Genomic DNA, 17,899 nt, shown 5'->3' with positions numbered 1-17,899 from the left:
CCAAAGCTAAGAAGTTTCCTGAATACAATCAAACACTTGAGGGACAGAGTAGCAGGGATAGGGGTCTGGAGACCATGCTTTCAGGGGACATCTAGGTCAATTGGCATAACAAAGCTTATTAAGAAAATGTTCTGTATCCTACTTTGGTGAGTGACATTGGGGGTCTTAAAAGCTTGCAAGCGGCCATCTAAGGTTCATCAATTGGTCCCAGCCACCTGGAGTAAAGGAGAATGAAAAACACCAAAGACACAAGGAAAGTGTTAGCCCAAGAGACAGAAAAGGCCACATAAACTAGAGGCTTCATCAGCCTGAGACCAGAAGAACTAGATGGTGCCCGGCTACCACCAGTGACTGCCTTGACAGGGAACACAATAAAGAGTCCCTGATGGAGTAGGAGAAAGGTGGGGTGCAGAACTCAAATTCTAGTAAGAAGACCAGACTTAATGGTATGACTGAGACTGGAGGAACCCCGGAAAGCATGGCCCCTGGATTCTCTATCAGCCCAGAACTAAAACAATTTCTGAGGCCAGCTCTTCAGACAGGGATTGGACCAGACTGTGGGACATAAAGTGATACTCGTGAGGAGTGTGTCTCTTAGCTCAAGTAGATACAAGAGACTAAACGGGCAGCTTCTGTCCAGAGGTGAGACGGGAAGGCAGAGAGGGTTAGGAGCTGCTTGAATGGACATGGGGAATCAGGGGTGGAAAGGAGGAGTGTGCTTTCACAGTATGGGGAGGGCAATTAGAGTCACATAACAATGTATGTATAAATTTTTGTATGGGAAAAAAGAAAAAAAAGCAAACCCTTTGCCGTCCAGTCAATACCAGCTCATAGCAACCCTGTAGGACAGAATAGAACTGCCTGGTAGGGTTTCCAAGGAGCAGCTGGTGAATTTGAACTGCTGATGTTTTGGTTACCAGCCAGACTCTTTAACTGTGCCACCGGGGCTCCAAACATATAAGAGGTATCAATAAATATTTGATGAGTGAATTAATATAACTATCATCACCCTCTAGATTTGGAAAATATTATTGTCTTTAAAAAAATAAGAAAGTCATCACAATTAGCTTTTCCCTAGAGTCTATGATGGTAAAACCTTGATTAAAGAGCTCAACATCTTCCACTTTTATTGACCCAGCCAATAAAACCTAAAGCTACCTGTTAAACAGTATGACTGCCATCTTCTGCATTCCTTCTCAAAGAGATATTTTCTTCAGGCATAAGAATCTATACTGTCATAGCAATATACAGGCCAAAGCAAAGATAAGTGAAGTAAAAGATAGTGATTGCTGAAATCTGAAAAGATTTAGAATAGTCTTTTCTTCAAAGCGTAGCTCATGACTGTGTCCTATCCGGGTGCCCTAGTTTCATTTGTATTTTATTTTAATTCTTTTAAGGTGTTCCTTAAATATTATCATGTGGAGGAGTTAAATTTAATGAGAAGGGAAACCATTGACAAGCTTGTTTTGATTCAAGCCCATGAAATCTAAAAAGATTTAGAATAGTCTTTTCTTCAAAGCGTAGCTCATGACTGTTTCCTATCCGGGTGCCGTAGTTTTATTTGTATTTTATTTTAATTCTTTTAAGGTGTTCCTTAAATATTATCATGTGGAGGCGTTAAATTTAATGAGACGGGAAACCATTGACAAGCTTGTTTTGATTCAAGCCCATGTCAGAGGATTCTTGGGTTCAAGAAGGTACCATAAAATACAGGAGAAAAGGAAAACAAGCGCTATGATAATACAATCAGGTAATCACCTACCATCTCACGGTGTAACAAAGCATCATGTTATGTTTGCAGTTGTTTGTTGCGTTCAAGTCAACCCCATGTGTGCAGAGTAGAACTGCTCCATAGAGTTTTCAAGGCTGTGACCTTTCAGAAGAAAGCCAGGTGGCATAGTGGTTAAGTGCTATGGCTGCTAACCAAAAGATTGGCAGTTTGAATCCACCAGGCGTTCCTTGGAAACTCTATGAGGCAGTTAGTTCTATTCTGTCCTATAGGGTCGCTATGAGTCAGAATTGGCCTGACAGCAAAGGGTTTGGGTTTTTTGGACCTTTCAGAAGCAGATAGCCAGGCCTGTTTTCCAAGGCACCTCTGCTGGGTTGGAACCACCAGCCTTTTGGCTAGTAGACCAGCACTTAACCTTCAGTGTCACTCAGGGACTCCTTCAATGTTATATGGGTATAAAATCAAATCTTATACTGCTTCTTAGATACAAACCTCCCATTCTTATGTAGCTTTTGTGTTTCATTCCAGACTGCTGCCTTGATGCTTTCTCTAAACTAAATCTAATCAGATTGCTTTAGCAATTGACACTTTTAATATTTGAAGAAATGTTTTGTTTTCAATAAAATAAAATATAATTATAAAATTTTCTGCAAGTATTAATGAAACACAATTTACCTAGTATGCAAATACGACAAGTGATTGACTTAGTTATATACCTCAAGAATCATTATAACTCATTGGACAATAAGGTCTTTCCTATTTTATTTGAAAGGTTACACTTGGCATGGTTTTTGACAATTTAATTAAACCTCATGCTGTTAAAGGGCATCCATTTCTTTCTGTGAACTGTAGGGAAGTAATATTTATAATCGTGTTTCACTTTAAATTTTTATTAAAAATTATTAATGGACTTTGGATTCCACTTTCCATTTTTTTATAAAAAACTAAATTTAGAACCTAGAATGGCTTGGTACAATGTCTTTTCAAAATTTTTTGACTGGGCACCCATAGTAAAAAAATATATTTTCCTTCATAACCTGATGCACATAGATACTACAAGCAGTGTGCTCTTGAGGTTTTCTATTCTCGTCTATTCTATTTCTTTTTTAGGTACTAGATTTAACCCACTAAATCTATTTTATGATCCATTGATGGTTTAAAACCTGAATTCTAAAGAACACTGACGTGGTGGACGTAATTTTAAAAAAAACAAAACCTGCTGCCGTTGAGTTGATTCCGACTCATAGAAACCCTATAGGACAGAGTCGAACTGCCCCATTGGGTTTCCAAGACTGTGATCTTTACAGAAGCAGATTGCTACATCTTTATCCTGATAGTCAGAATAGCTGATTAATATTCAAGAAATTCACCTTCCAGTCTCAATTCCGTCTATCTGTAATGAGTTATCATCATCTCTTTTGGAATTTTAAGCCCTTAACTTCTCACTACCATCAGACATCAGAACGCAAACCCTGATAGTTTGTATCTAAGAGATAATCCTGTATGTGCAATTCAAAATTCATAAAGCTCTGAAGAAAGATTTTTCATAACTCATTTGGCAGTGAATTATGATCTCATATAAAGTGAGGCTATTTGTAGTCCTTTATTCATCCATCTTAGCAAAAATATTCTATATGTTATCTGTGAAAACATTCATGGTTGATTTGGGGATATATTTACAAAATATATGCTACAGAATATATGTTATTCTAAATGTTACAGAATACATGATATTTACTTGTATGCCCTGATAGTGCATTGGTTAAAAACTCAAGCTGCTAACAAAAAGGTCAGCAGTTCAAATCTACCAGCCACTCCTTGGAAACACTATGGGGTAGTTCTACTGTGTCCTGTACGAGTAGAAATCGACTCAACAGTGACGGGTTTTTTTGTTTTTGTTTTTTTTGGAGTGGGGGTTATCTTCCTAAAATTTAAAAAAAAAAAAAAAACCTGAATTCTGAAATCTCTCTGACCTCAAGGGTAATTGACCAAAAGACCCAAAACATACTTAGATAATAAGGGCTATCTCCTATGAAGAGCTAAATATGGCAAAAATGAATTAAAATATTTATTAGCAAACTCTAAGCAAATGAGTACACTTTGTCTTGGTCATCAGCCTAGTCCATATCTATTATTTTGGTTTCATCTTAGTACTCTCCTTAGAATGAAAAGTGCTTTAGCTCTTTTATTGCTATATCTTGTCCTCTGGAACAGTCTCATATGATTTCCGTATTTTTTAAGAACCTGTTCTATTTGGGGTTTTACTTTCATTTTTCCTGTTTGACATTTATTGATGGTCACATTAAAAAAAAAAACACCTGTTTCTATTCATTTACCTAATGGTCTTTTATTTCTTATTATTAACACTACTCTTATACTTTTCAGCTGCAAGAAGACATCTACTCAGGAAACAGAAACAAGAAATTGTTAACACAAAAAACACAGCAGTAACAACCATTCAGACTCATGATCAGGAATTTGACTACAAGAAAAACTTTGAAAATACAAGGTATAGTGATGTTTATTCTTATACTGTTTTGACATATAGATTTTTAAAATATGTTGGCTCAGATTAATGTTCATAGTATAACCAGTTTCCTGAAACTGATGCATCAAATGTCAGTGAGCACCAGTGGCCATTTTTGTGTTCTTTATCTTGTGTGGGAGTTCATTGGCATTTCACACTGATGAACATACTTTCCTTCTCAAAGTTTTATCTTTCTTGGTGTCTTGGTTATCTAGTGCTGCTGTAACAGAAATACCACAAGTGGTTGGCTTTAGGGAACACTAATTTACTGTTTCACAGGGAAGGAGGCCACAAGTCTCAGTCAGGGCTATAGGGTGAGGTCCTTCCTTGTCAGTAGCTCTGGGAGCTCCCAGTAGTTCCTTGGTATTCCTCGGTGTTCTTTGGCATCTGTCTTCCCCTGTATGTGTCTCTGTGTTTATTTCTGCTCTTTTTATACCTCAAAAGTGATTAGGTTTAGGATCCACACTACTCAGTTATGACTTAATTAACATAAAAAAGAAAATCCTCTTTCCAAACAGGATCACACCCATAGGTATACGGGCCAGGACTTCAGTACATAATTTCGGGAGACACAATCCAATCTATAACACTTGGCTTCTGCCAAATTGTTCTCAACAGTTCTGCTCCTAGTTCTGAATGTCCTTTGCTAATTCTTTCCCCTCTCCCCACATCTAAATCCTCCTCCACACCTAAACAATGCTCCTGGGCTCTCTCGTTCATTCCCATGGCCTTAATACCCAATATACCGTTGCCCCCTTAAGTCATAATCACCAGCTGCATTCTTCTCCTGAACCTCCATACCTATGTTTCCAAGTGCATGTTAACAGATCCTCCTGAATTCATTCTTTCGGTGGACTTTATGCTAGGCAGTGGGGACACGTAGATCAAGAAACCACGTCCTTATCCTCAAATTGCTCACAGATTCATGGAAAAGAAATAAGACCAATAAATCATGATTCTAGTAAAATCGGTTAAAACTGTTATAGAAATATGCAAAGGGTGCAGTAGGGTCATGGAGGGAACCCTGCCTTACTTGGTAGGCATTAGGAGTATGAAAAATGTCCAGATTTTGCCTAAGTGGAGAAACTTGAATTGATTGAAAGATGAATAATGGTGCTCCAGGAAGATAAAGATCATTCTAGTCCAAACCTCAGCCCATGCCTTTAACATCAGAACTGGACATGGCAAGGGTGAAAGAATGAGATAGAAGAAAGATGGCACTCTCTTCCCCCCTACACACATACACAAGCAAAATCTCTTCACCCCTCCCCATCCCCCACCCCCACCACTGCTGTTCCTTCATGCAGTATTGGTCCCATAGCTGATCTCAGCTCCCTTGGTTTCTTTGCCATCTCTTAACCTCACCTTCACCCACACTGTCTCTGTGTCACCCAAGCCAACCTCATTTCCTTATTTGAAAAACATAAATGTTTATCTGAAGTGTAGGGACATTTGATGTTTTCAGTCCTTCCTGTATGTATTCGGAGATCCGCATACATGGTCTTTGTCTTTGCCAGCAAGAATCCAGACGAGAAACGTTGTTCCCCTAGTTGCAAAACAGTCCAGCAAACCTCAAAAAGGCCATATCCTGGTTTCAGCAGCAGCAGGTGAGTGTTATCTGTGGCTCCTATTCTTCAGGGGTCTGTGGGAAAATACAAACTCTCATTGCAAATGGAGAGTAATTTTACTACTTCTAGAAATTACTACTTGTATGATTTATATTACTACTCGTAGATATTAAAATTAACAAATAAAAAATTTAGTAAAGAAGTATAATGTTCAGTTAGGTCATTTGCTACCACCTTTCTTCTGAGGACACCAGGGATTAGCTTTCAATTTAGCAGATATTAAACATCTACTGTGTACAGGACCCATATCAGGGAACACAAGGGTAAATAAGAAACTAGCTCTACTTTGGTCTCGGCTGGCGAATTTGATGTTGATTGGACTGACTGTCATAGAAGGTAGACCTCAAAGTCAGACATAAAAGAAGTACAAGCAGATAGTCAAGGGAAACTCAGAGGCAGGAGAGAGGAAGGCTAGGGAAAGGTGGAAGGGCCTGACACAGAGTCCTTCTTTGAAAACAGATTGCAAAAGACCAAAACCTTCCCATGGCTTTCCTGGTCCCGATAAAACATCTCTAGCAAGAAGCCCCGCAAGTGGCAGTGAGAGATGTTAGTGTGCCAAGGTGTCAGCTTATGACTTTTCAAACCCCACCTTAACACCCTTTTCATGGCTGGGTTGCTGTTATGAGGGTTTTCCCCTTGGGTGGGGAAAAAAAAAAAAGTGAAGAGAAGATCTTATCTTCAAGTTAAGGGGAAATCATTTTGGGAGGATATTAATAAAGTACCAACTGTGAAATTCACGGCAACATTACATGATTATGAACTGTAGCAGTGACACTGTTTTCCCTTCATTTTTCTAAGACGTTTCCTGTGATCCATAGACTTGGAGCTTATTAAACTACAGAATGCCAGCCTAGTGAACAGACCCTGCTTACTGGTCTCCAATCTGGATGCACCATATCTCTTCACCATAGTTACTTTGTTTGGAAAGGGGCATATTTTGAAGGGACTAAATTTCTAGGATCTTTATAGCTCATTAAAACCTGTTAGGCTATTTCCCATTTTAAGTTGAAGCTGGTTTTCTCGTTATTTGAGTAGCTGTCTCACTTGTAGCTAGAGAGAACATTTTGGGAAGTGCTTGATTAATGTGACTTGGTAAGTTTTTATTTTGAGCTTTTTTGTTCCTTTTGCTTTTCTTCCAACATTATGTAATATGTAGCTATTGCCAAGAGTTAATGAGCTTTAGTTTGGTATCATATATTCAGATGCAGTATGTTTTACACAGGGAATCTTTTTTGAAGAAACAAACAGAAAATGCAATCTCTACTAAAGAAACATTCATTCCAGCTCCAAATAATAAAGGAAGTAGTACATCTGTAGTGAAGACGTCTACTTTCAAAGCTGAGGAAGAAGCCGCTGATGCTACTGACAGTAACAACAGAGGATATCAAATGCAGAAAAAAGTGAACAGTGTGTATGGGGAAGAGGCTAAGCAAGAGTTGTGTCTGGTGGGGGATCCTTGGACAGAATTGAGCCCCAAACAGAAGTATATCAAAGACCTGCAAGAGGGCACTAGGGTCAGGAAAGTGGAGAAAGAGGATGCTGTGCTCCAGAGTTGCTATAATAGATACACAGAGGAAAGAAATTTTGAAGACTCCAAAGTGGCCTATCTTGAAAAGAAGGGCACATCAGAACGGCCAAACTACTCAGGGCTTCGGTTAGCCGAGAATGGGGCTAAGCAGCCTTCTTTTAAAAACGGTTTGGAACCTATCCTTCTCCAAAAGTCAATTTATCAAAAGGCAAATAGCAAAGAAAAAGAAAAGAAGACATCTGTGGTTACCCAGATATGCAGCCAGGAGAAAAGCCGTCAGAGGTGTGAGGCAGTCAAAGAGGGGCAGGGTGAGCAAATGATACAGGACCTAGAAGAAGATAAAGCAGCAGTGTTCATTCAGAGCAAATACCGAGGTTATAAGAAAAGGCAGCAATTAAGGAAGGATGGGATATCCTCTTCTTTTAAGGATCAAGAGATTGTTACAGCAACAATGGAAGTAGCGGGACACACTCACAGTTTATATTCCTGTCCCATAAAACACAAGGAAATCTGTAATATCAAGATGAGGGATGACCAAGACTCAAAAGCAATTTCAGAAAAAGAAGCATGTGATTTGGCAATTTTTTCAAAACAGGTATGTTAATAAATTAATAGTAAAAATCTCTAGGAGCTATACAGTAGCTGAATGAATAATTAATAACTGATATATTGTTCCACCTGCTTTTATGAGACTCCAAAACTTTTTAATAGGATACATCAAGGATTGTGCTACTGAAATAACCATTAACTTTTTAAACCAACTCACTCTGATAAAATAGTATAAAATACAATAGAGATCTTGTTTAGTAAGGAGACTAGGGACTGGTTAACTAAAATATATAGCTTACTAAAATGCTGATGTTTGACAGTGCAAATTTTCCTGTATCTGTGAGATCTTTCATTATAGCTAAAAAAAAAAAAAACTAAATGTTTTCTAAATCCGCTAAAGTTTATGCTTTCCCCCTGCCCCAAACTTTATTTGAGAAAACATAATTACATACCAAAAGTAGATATGTGGCCATACTGAGGCATATATGCACTGAAAATGAAAGTTTACATGTTATAAAAATGAGGAATCATAAAGAAAAACCATTAAAAAATTTCCTTTTCAATAATATCTCGCGCAACCAGTAGACATGTTTCAGCTCTATTTCTAGAAGGGAGAATAGGGAGCATTCAGCTTTAGGGCTTCTCATGGGTATACTTGGAACTCTGGTAAATTAATATGGTATGATGGAAAAATCACAGCCCTGTAATCTTGCTTCCAGCTCCTGCTCTCTCTAACTAGCAGCTTGACTTAAGAAAATAATGTGTTGGCACCTCTATTTTCTCCTATGTAAAGTGCTGGGTTTTAACTAGATGGTTCTAAAATGTGCATTCTAAATTAAATATGAACTACCAAGGTGGTCAATGGTGTATAAAATAATAGAAGAAATATCATAATGGGTTAGTTCAAAGAAGGATCCCTAAACTCTGTATTTTGTCTCTGGCGGTACCTGAGCACATGAGAAGGCTCAATACTTGCCCTTGAACAAACTCCTTGGTGTTAGGACTGTGGCCCAAACGTCTCCAACTTCTAGGTACCGGTAGAGTTCCGTCCTTGATTAATTTATTGAGCCCCTTCCTGTTCTATATTTTTAAACACGTGGAAAGAGTGAGTTTAAGATACTTGCAGTCCCCTGAATAAAGGAATGCTTCTTTTCATTTGTGCATAAATTTCCTCGCTCTAAAGACCAAATCAGGGATTAGAACCCTGACCTGCTATACAGCTGAAACAGTGAGGTGATGCAGAACTACTAAGTCATACACCTAGACCTGGCCAACAGCACCATAGCACAGTGCTAGAGGCAGAAGAGCAGGGACCCCACACTCCATCTAGCAGGAGAGCCAGGTTTACAGAGCTGGGGCTCAGAAGAAACAGGGGATAGAAGGAGGAACCAGAAGAAGAGTAGCTCTGAAGCCAGGCTATGTAGACTGGAAAGGCAGAGAGGAGAGGGTGGTTAACCAAGTTAAAGGTAGCAGGGAGGTGCCTCAGGAGAAAAGCAGAAAGGCAGTTGCTGCAGCATGTGAGGACAGAAGCCAGATCTCAGAAACCAAGGAAGAAGTCGATCAGGATAGAAGGCTGCATGTAGCATGCCATGTTTGGCGGTTTTTAATGGTAAATATGAGATGGGCAATTAGCACAAAGGGGAAAGTTATGCCAAGTGAGGATTCTATTAGACCTGGGTATAAGGGCCAAGGTGTCTCCTGGAGAAAAACAGCATGAAAGTCCCAGGGACCACTATGAGGAATGTATCAGACCCCAGAACACATGTGGAGCCCTGTGCATTCTTTTGCTTCATTTAATCTGACGCATGACCTTCCTTTTAGATAACAAAGTTGTCTGAAGAATATTTCATTCTGCAAAAAAGACTGAATAAAATGATTTTATCCCAGCAACTGGAACCTCTTTATCTGGGTATCTATCCCCATGATCATCAGTGCCTCTCAGGTAAACTTCAGTAGAGTTAGAACTTCCTGAAGGGGAAGGAAGTGCCAGATGCTGTATTTTATTTGTTCATGAGTTTAGTTTCCCACTTTTATTCTATGGCAGATTTGAGGTGACTATGTTCAGACTACCTTGGGGAGAACTTTCATCTCTTTCCATTTCTTATAAACAGGTACATACGCCTCCAGAATGTTCTACATTCCTCCTACCTTCTCTGACTTCATTCTTCTCCCTTTTTCTCGGTTGTCATCTTTGTTTTGTTTTGTTTTCCTTATGAACATTTTTACTAAAACTTGATCTATGAAACCAGAAGGAAATACGAAGAGGTGGAGTAGAGAGGGTTCCAGGGTGCAGGTTTTACAAAGGGAGCAAATAAGTGAGACATTTCTATTTCTTTTTAAATGTCAGAAACCTTGACTACAGAGTGTAGAAAGTCCAAAGCTCAGTTCAGACGTACAAAGCCAGATATATAAGAGTCATGTTAATTTTTTTTTTTAATCAGCCTGTCATATTCTGCCCTCATTTCTCTCCCCTACTAGTGGGGAATGTGATTTCAGTAATTATCGGGGCTTTCCCACCCCAGTGTTGTGCAAAGGCCCTAGGGCCTTATACAGGACCAAAGTACCAGGTAGACCTTGCCCATGCAGATACTGCTGGGAAAGCTGTTGTGCTAGCTGGTCTTCATGTTCCGTTCAAGTCTGGAGGCTTTCATACCATACAGGAGGCACCCAGAAACTGGCCAGTCTGAAGTCTTACCTCCCACACACACACTGCAGGTGTTGATCATCTCTTCAGCCTTATTACCTCCCACAGGGGATCCCCTAACATTGAGGAGTCTCACTGCCCTGGGCCCTGCTGACTTCTGTCTGGGAGAATCTCCATTTATTTTCCCTTGCTTTCTTGCAGGCCCTCCACTCTCTCTCCACCTACTTTGGGACACCTGGCATTATCTCTGCAGTGAGTTTACAACCAGTTGTCATCCAGGTGATTCCAACTCCTGGCGACCCCATGTGTGTCAGGGGAAAACTGTGCTCCATAGGGTTTTCAATGCCTAATTTTTTTTTGGAAATAGATCACCAGGCCTTTCGTCCGAGGGGACTCTGGGTGAACTGGAACCTGCAGCCTTTCATTTAGCAGCTCAACACGTTAACCATGTGTACCACCCACGTACTCCACAGTGAGTTTAGCTCTTACAAAAAATAGGTTGAGCTTCTGACTTCACATAGCCTCTAGTTTCTGCCCTGCAAAAATCCCTGAGGCAAGAAAATACTAAGATGTACACCTGGCTCTTTGCCTAATATGGGAAGAAGAGAAAATATCTCAGTGTTTCAATAAATTATCCTGCCACATTATTTCAAGTCAAGAATGGTGATGAAACTTAAAAAAAAAAAAGCCACACACTAAATGCCTCTTCAGCTCCTCTGCCCCTGCTCCAGAACATCTTTCTGTTAAGAAGAGAGCTTAGCAAGTCAGAGCCAGAGCCAGAGGCAGGCCCATAAGGTTCGCTGCTGCCAAAAGCATGTGCCTAGAGGGCATGCTGAGGTGCCAGCATATGAAGGGAATATGCCAGAGCAGGGAGGGAAGGCCCCCAGGGGCTTCTCTTTCTCTCTTGGTTGGTTATACAGCGGCTCTGGTGAATATGGGGCCAGTGAGACCCGGAGCAATGTAGGGAAAGCAGAACGAAACCAGGCTGTATTCCATGAGTAAGCGGCTCATGCCAGTCCACAGTGGGAAAGGAGAGGTGGGTGGAAGGCAGCCTCATAGAGAGGGAGTGGACGCTGCTGATGTATTGCCATGACTTCACCTTTGAACATCTCAGGGACTTTGAATAGGCCTGAAATGCAGAAGAATTTTACTAGAAAGTCAAATTAGTTCACTTTGTTTTTCAAGCTGCCGTTATTTTTTGTGGGCCTAAGAAGAATATTAGAGCCCTGGTGGCGCAGTGGTTAAGAGCTCAGCTGCTAACCAAAAGACCTACAGTTCAAATCCACCAGCCACTCCTTGGAAACCCTATGGGGTAATTCTACTCTGTCCTATAGGGTCGCTATGAGTCGGAATCAACTCGACAGCAGTGGGTCTGGTTTTTTGTTTGTTTTTTTTTTTAAGAAGAATATCAGAAATAAATTCGTAGTTTACATGGAGAAGATTGTAGCTCTAACATTTCTTTAACCCTTTTTTTCAAATTATGGTACGTCACAGAGATTTGCAGAGAAAGTGCCTGACAGCGGGCCTGAAGTAGCAAAAGACACAGGGATCAGGGTGGATCCAACAACCAAGAACCAAGGAGTAGGAAGGGACTTTGGGAGACGAAGTAGAGACAGTGCCAATGACCAGAGATGAGACAGGTCAAGTTACTGTCAAAAAGATGCCATACAAAAGCCAAGAATGGTTATAGAGTGGATGGCCCCTCACTATTAACACTGTGAAGCTGCAAAAGTGCCCTCCAACTTATATGTGGCCCAGGGAGACAAAGGGGAGGATCAGAAACCTAAAATAGCTGAGTTTACTCAAATGACACTGAGAAAACTGGAAACAACTGAATTTAACTAGGATTCATTAAAAATAATTTAATGTTGTTGTTGTTAGGTGCCATCAAGTTGATTCCAACTCATAGTGACCCTATAGGACAGAGTAGAACTGTCTCATAGGGTTTCCAAGGAGAGCTGGTAGATTCAAATTGCCAGCCCCTTGGTTAGCAGCCGAGCTCTTAACCACTGCACCACCAGGGCCCTAATTTAATACTGGAAAGTAGAAATGAGCACTAAAAGGCAGAAAGTAAGTCTAGTTTTAGAAAAATTATGTTACATCTTTGTACATCTGAATTGTAGCCTGTGAAAATTTAACCCAACTAGAGATGATTGCTTTTTTCTTTTTTTGTTTTTGTCAGTACACATATTGTTTTATGACAATGATTAACAACCCCACAACATGTCAACACTATCCTTACTCAACCTTGTGTTCCCTTCACTAGCTTTTCTGTCCCCTTCTGCCTTCTAGTTCTTGTCCCTGGACTGCAGTGCCTTATTAGTCCCATTTTGTTTTATGGGGCTGTCCAAGATGATTGCTTTTTTTAAAGATCATTCTGATTGCATGGTAAGAACAGAATTTGATAGAGTAAAGGGAAGCATGGAAACCTAGCAAGAGATGAAGGTGATTTGGATGAGAGGGTTGCAGAGAAGGTACACAATTTCAAGAGACGGTTAGTCAGTAGATTACAAAGCATTTGGTAATTGGTTGCACAGGTTTCTAACATGATCAGCTGGGCAGATGGTGGTCCATTACCTGAGATAGAACTTTAGATAAAGATCAGGAGTAGGAGTTTGGTTGGGGGCATATTGAGTATGAAGAGCCCTCGATGCATTCAGATGGCCTGTCAGGTAGACACTTGGACATGTGGGTGGTAACTGAAACCATAGAGTATATGAAATCATCCAGGAAGCCACCTGCAAGAGAAAAGGGCAAACCTAGGAGAGCGACACCGTGTGGAGGTCAGAGAAAGAGGAATCAGCAAAGGGGAGCTATCAGAGAGGTGAGAGGAAAGCCAGAGGAGTTAGTACCTCAGAAGCCAAGGGAAGAGGATTTTTTAAGAGGATGTTGTGCACAATAATCTGAGGTGTCCAGTGAGAAGAGAACTGTAAAGTACCCATTGGGTTGACTGTTGTTGTTAGTTGCTGTCGAGTTGGCTCCAACTTTTAGTGACCCCATGTACAACAGAATGAAACTTTGCCCAGTCCTGCACCGTCTTCACAATCATTGGTATGTTTAAGTCCATTATTGCAGCCACTGTATATTTTGAGCGCCTTGCAACCTAGGGGGCTCATCTTCCAACACTGTTGTGATCCATAGGGCTTTCACTGACTGATTTTCAGAAGTAGACCACTAGGCCTTTCTTCCCAGTCTGTCTTAGTCTGGAAGCTCCACTGAAAACTGTCCACCATGGGTGACCCTGCTGGTATTTGAAATACCAGTGGCCTAGCTTCCAGCATCAGAGCAACATACAGTCACCACAGTATGACAAACTGACAGACAGGAGGTGGATTGAATTGACCACTCACTAACAATTACTTACTGAATTCTCAGAGGTTATTTAAATATTAGAATAGACACAGATAGAAAAGGGGGATACAAATAATCATTCTGGGAGATTAATTACCAGTATTAAATAGGCTTTATCATTGAATATAGTCTTTGTTCATACGCTTTAGCTATCTGTGCAACTCTTTAAAAAAATTCCTTGAATAGCTTATAAAATTTCATGGTAAAATGTAGTTCAAAGAATTCAAACTGAGGTCACAGAATTGGGCCGGACAATGCTTGATTAATAATACTTAATCTTTTCAATGGAGAAGCCCAGGTGAGCAGTGGTTAAGCACTCAGCTGCTAACGGAAATGTCGATGACTTGAACCTACCAGCGGCTTCGTGGGAGAAAGATATTGCAGTCTGCTTCTGTAAAGATTTAAAGCCTTGGAAACCCTATGGGGCAGTTCTACTCTGTCCTGTAGGGTCGCTATGAGTCGGAATCGACTTGACAGCAATGGATTTTGGGGTTTTGAATTCCTTCAGTGGATCTAGAGTCATTATTTTACCTTTGGATATGCTGTTTTATCTTAGGATAGGCAAACCGTATGCTAAATTGTAGACCTATAAGGTTAAGTGGCCTAGAAAATCTTCTCATCTATTCCAAGGAAATCCCTAGACAACGTGTATGATAAATGAAGATAATTCAATTTTTCAAATTAATTTTAACAACTGTGACCTTATTTTATAAGGGGACTCTTCCTATGAAGCTTATTTTGTAAATGCCCAGAAGTGTCAAAAGTAAAATAATGTCCAAGGAAAGGTAAGAAGCTAGTTTAGGAAGCTTAAGAATAAAATTAGGTGAGCAAGTGACCTACTTTATCTATTCGTCCTGATAATAATTGGTATAAATCGAAACAGATATGAGCTAACTGCACCTGCATTTTCATTGAGAGAAATACAGTATAGGATATATATAATTAGAGCCTGGCCATTTTATCACAGATCTAATAAACGCTACTGCATTCATCAGTATACAAAGACATCACCTGCGTTTCATTAGTTCTCCCTGAATGATATGCAAAGTGCTCATTTGGGGGCATGTTTTTCTTCTTAACTATAGTACACTTGGCAATTTATGTTGACCATTGTGAAGAGAAAAAAAAAAGATTAATTTTAGAACAAATAAACCCTTATAACACAGAAGCATGTTCTCTGTCTCCTTTATAAAGAAGCTATGACAATCCAACAGGCTATAATTTTTTAATGGGTCGCAAGGTTAACAAATAAGACCGCTGTTGTCATTCCCATGCTTCGTTTACATAATAGAATCAGTAAGTTCAACACTAAAATCAAAGCTTTCTCTTACCACGCATATACATATCTGATATGACTAGAATGCTTTTGATGTAAATATCAGGAAAAATAGTGATTTTCTGTTTAGTTTTTAGATTTTTATGGCATTTTGATTCATACAATAACCCTGATGTTTTTAGTTATTAGGGTGCAGTTTTATCTGCTTTATTTTTTAGACATGCATATCATTTTACCATTGTAATGCTGGCACCTAGAAATTTATTTTGCCAACTATCCAAGAATACATCTCCACGTATATCTATAAGTATACTTACATTCATGTAAAAATCATGTAGCTTAAGTAATGGCGGATCATGTATCTTATAAGAATATCTTTTCATTAAGAGTAGAAAGAGATTTCAGATGTTGTATTGTTTTCCACCACATATACCTCCGAAGAATGCTTATCTTCCTAAGTTTATTTGCTATTCTCTTTCGGCATAAGAATTAATACTAATTTACTAAAACTTTTAAAAAAAAAAATAAACTTCAGTGCCCCCTCAAAAAAAGATTTTGTTTACAACCTTACAGTTCAGTGAGAATCATTTGTCTTAGTACTTTAATTATATTAAATACGAATTATGTAAAAGGCAGTTTTGCCTTACATAAGTTTGATCTCTGAAATATGGATTTCTGATGAGTTAACAGAATTAATTCTGACAAAACACTTTACCTAGAAGACTTAGATGGAAACAGCTAAAATTTTTGTACACAAATTATTTCTCCTTGTTTCATATTTTTTATCTACTCTAAACCATAGAGGCTATGATGTTAACATGGAAGCACAAGAATGATGAACAATATGCCTCTGCCCAACTTCCCATTAATTTTTTTGACTGTTTTCCAATAAAACTTATTTATAAAAACAGATGGGGGGCCATATTTGGCCCGAGACCATAACTTGCTGATTAATCCATTCATCGTTCCAGTTTTAAAATGTTTGCTGCACCAAATATAGACTCACCTATGTTATCACCCAATGGGCATTTCTCCATCTTGTCTATGTGACAGACTCTTTTATATTTATTTATTGTGCTTTAAGTGAAAGTTTATAGCTCAAGTTAATTTCTCATACAAAAATTTATACATATATTGTTATGTGACCCTAGTTGCAATCCCTATAATGTGACAGCACATTCCACTTTGCCACCCTGGGTTTCCCATGTTCATTCAACCAGCTCCTATCCCTTTCTGACTTCTCATCCCACCTCTGGACAGGAGCTGCCCATTTGTCTCATGTACATACTTGAACTAAAAAGCACACTCTTCACAAGTATTATTTTATGTTTTATAGTCCAGCCTACCGTTTGTAGGAAGAGTTGGCTTCAAGAATGGTTTTAGTTCTGGGTTAACAGAGTCCAGGGGCCATGTCTTTGGGGGTTCCTCTAGTCTCAGTCAAACCATTAAGTCTGATCTTTTTATGCAAATTTGAATTCTGCACGCCAATTTTCTCCTGCTCCATCAGGGACTTTCTGTTGTGTTCCCTGTCAGGGTGGTGATTGGTGGTAGCCAGGCACCATCTAGTTCTTCTGGTCTCAGGCTGATGGAGTCTCTGGTTTATGTGGCCCTTTTGTCTCTTGGGCTAATAGTTTCCTTGTGTCTTTGGTGTTCTTCATTCTCTTTTGCTCCAGGTGGGTTGGGACCAATTGATGCATCTTAGATGGCTGCTCTCCAGCTTTTAAGACCCCAGATGCCACTCACCAAAGTAGGATGTAGAACATTTTCTTAATAAACTTTGTTATGCCAATTGACCTAGATGTCCCCTGAAAGCATGGTCCCCAGACCCCAAGCCCCTGCTACTCCGTCCCTCCAAGTGTTTGGTTTTATTCGGGAAAATTCTTAGCTTTTGGTTTAGTCCAGTTGTGCTGACTTCCCCTGTATTGTGAGTTGTCCTTCCCTTCACCTAAGATAATTCTTGTCTACTATCTAGTTAGTGAATTTCCCTCTCCCTCCCTCCCCACCTTCGTAACCATCAAAGAATATTTTCTTCTGTGTTTAAACCTTTTCTTCAGTTCCTATAATAATGGTCTCATACAATATTTGTCCTTTTGCGACTGACTAATTTCACTCAGCATAGTGCCTTCCAGATTCATCCATGTTGTGAGATGTTTTGCAGATTCATCATTGTTCTTTATTGTTGTACAGTATTCCATTGTGTGTATATACCATAATTTGTTATCCATTCGTCCGTTGACGGGCACCTAGTTGTTTCCATCTTTTTGCTATTGTGAACAGTGCTGCAATGAACATGGGTGTGCATGTATCTATTCATGTGACGACTCTTATTTCTCTAAGATATATTCCAAGGAGTGGGATTGCTGGATTATATGGTACTTCTATTTCTAGCTTTTCAAGGAAACACCAAATCGAATTCCAAAGTGGTTGTCCCATTAATTTTTTATAAAGATACGTGCACACACACAAGCAAAAGACCAATAATGTCAAGGGCACTGAAAACTGAGTTTTTTGCTCTGTGTGTTTTGACACCATATTAGTTCGGTACACAAGATCATTTCAAAGGGAAATTATATTGTGTATGGAGCCCTGGTGGCACAGTGGTTAAGAGCTCAGCTGCTAACCAAAAGGTCAGCAGTTCGAATCCACCAGCCACTCCTTGGAAACCCT

General features: G+C 39.5%; 1 protein-coding gene across 1 annotated transcript in view; it reads left to right on the top strand.

Moving 5' to 3' along the window:
* Window positions 1–17,899, top strand: part of MYO3A (myosin IIIA) — a 299,063-nt gene that overhangs the window by 255,242 nt on the left and 25,922 nt on the right. The window contains exons 26-29 of the mRNA XM_004380568.1: window positions 1,588–1,750; window positions 4,115–4,238; window positions 7,107–8,007; window positions 9,783–9,903. Coding sequence (XP_004380625.1) covers window positions 1,588–1,750; window positions 4,115–4,238; window positions 7,107–8,007; window positions 9,783–9,903 — 1,309 coding nt within the window. The remainder of the gene's footprint in view (window positions 1–1,587; window positions 1,751–4,114; window positions 4,239–7,106; window positions 8,008–9,782; window positions 9,904–17,899) is intronic.

This window comes from Trichechus manatus, unplaced genomic scaffold, assembly GCF_000243295.1.
Source record: "Trichechus manatus latirostris isolate Lorelei unplaced genomic scaffold, TriManLat1.0 scaffold00075, whole genome shotgun sequence".
NCBI lineage: Eukaryota > Metazoa > Chordata > Mammalia > Sirenia > Trichechidae > Trichechus > Trichechus manatus.
Note: the sequence above shows the minus strand (reverse complement) of the source record. Positions and strands in the feature narration are given on the sequence as shown.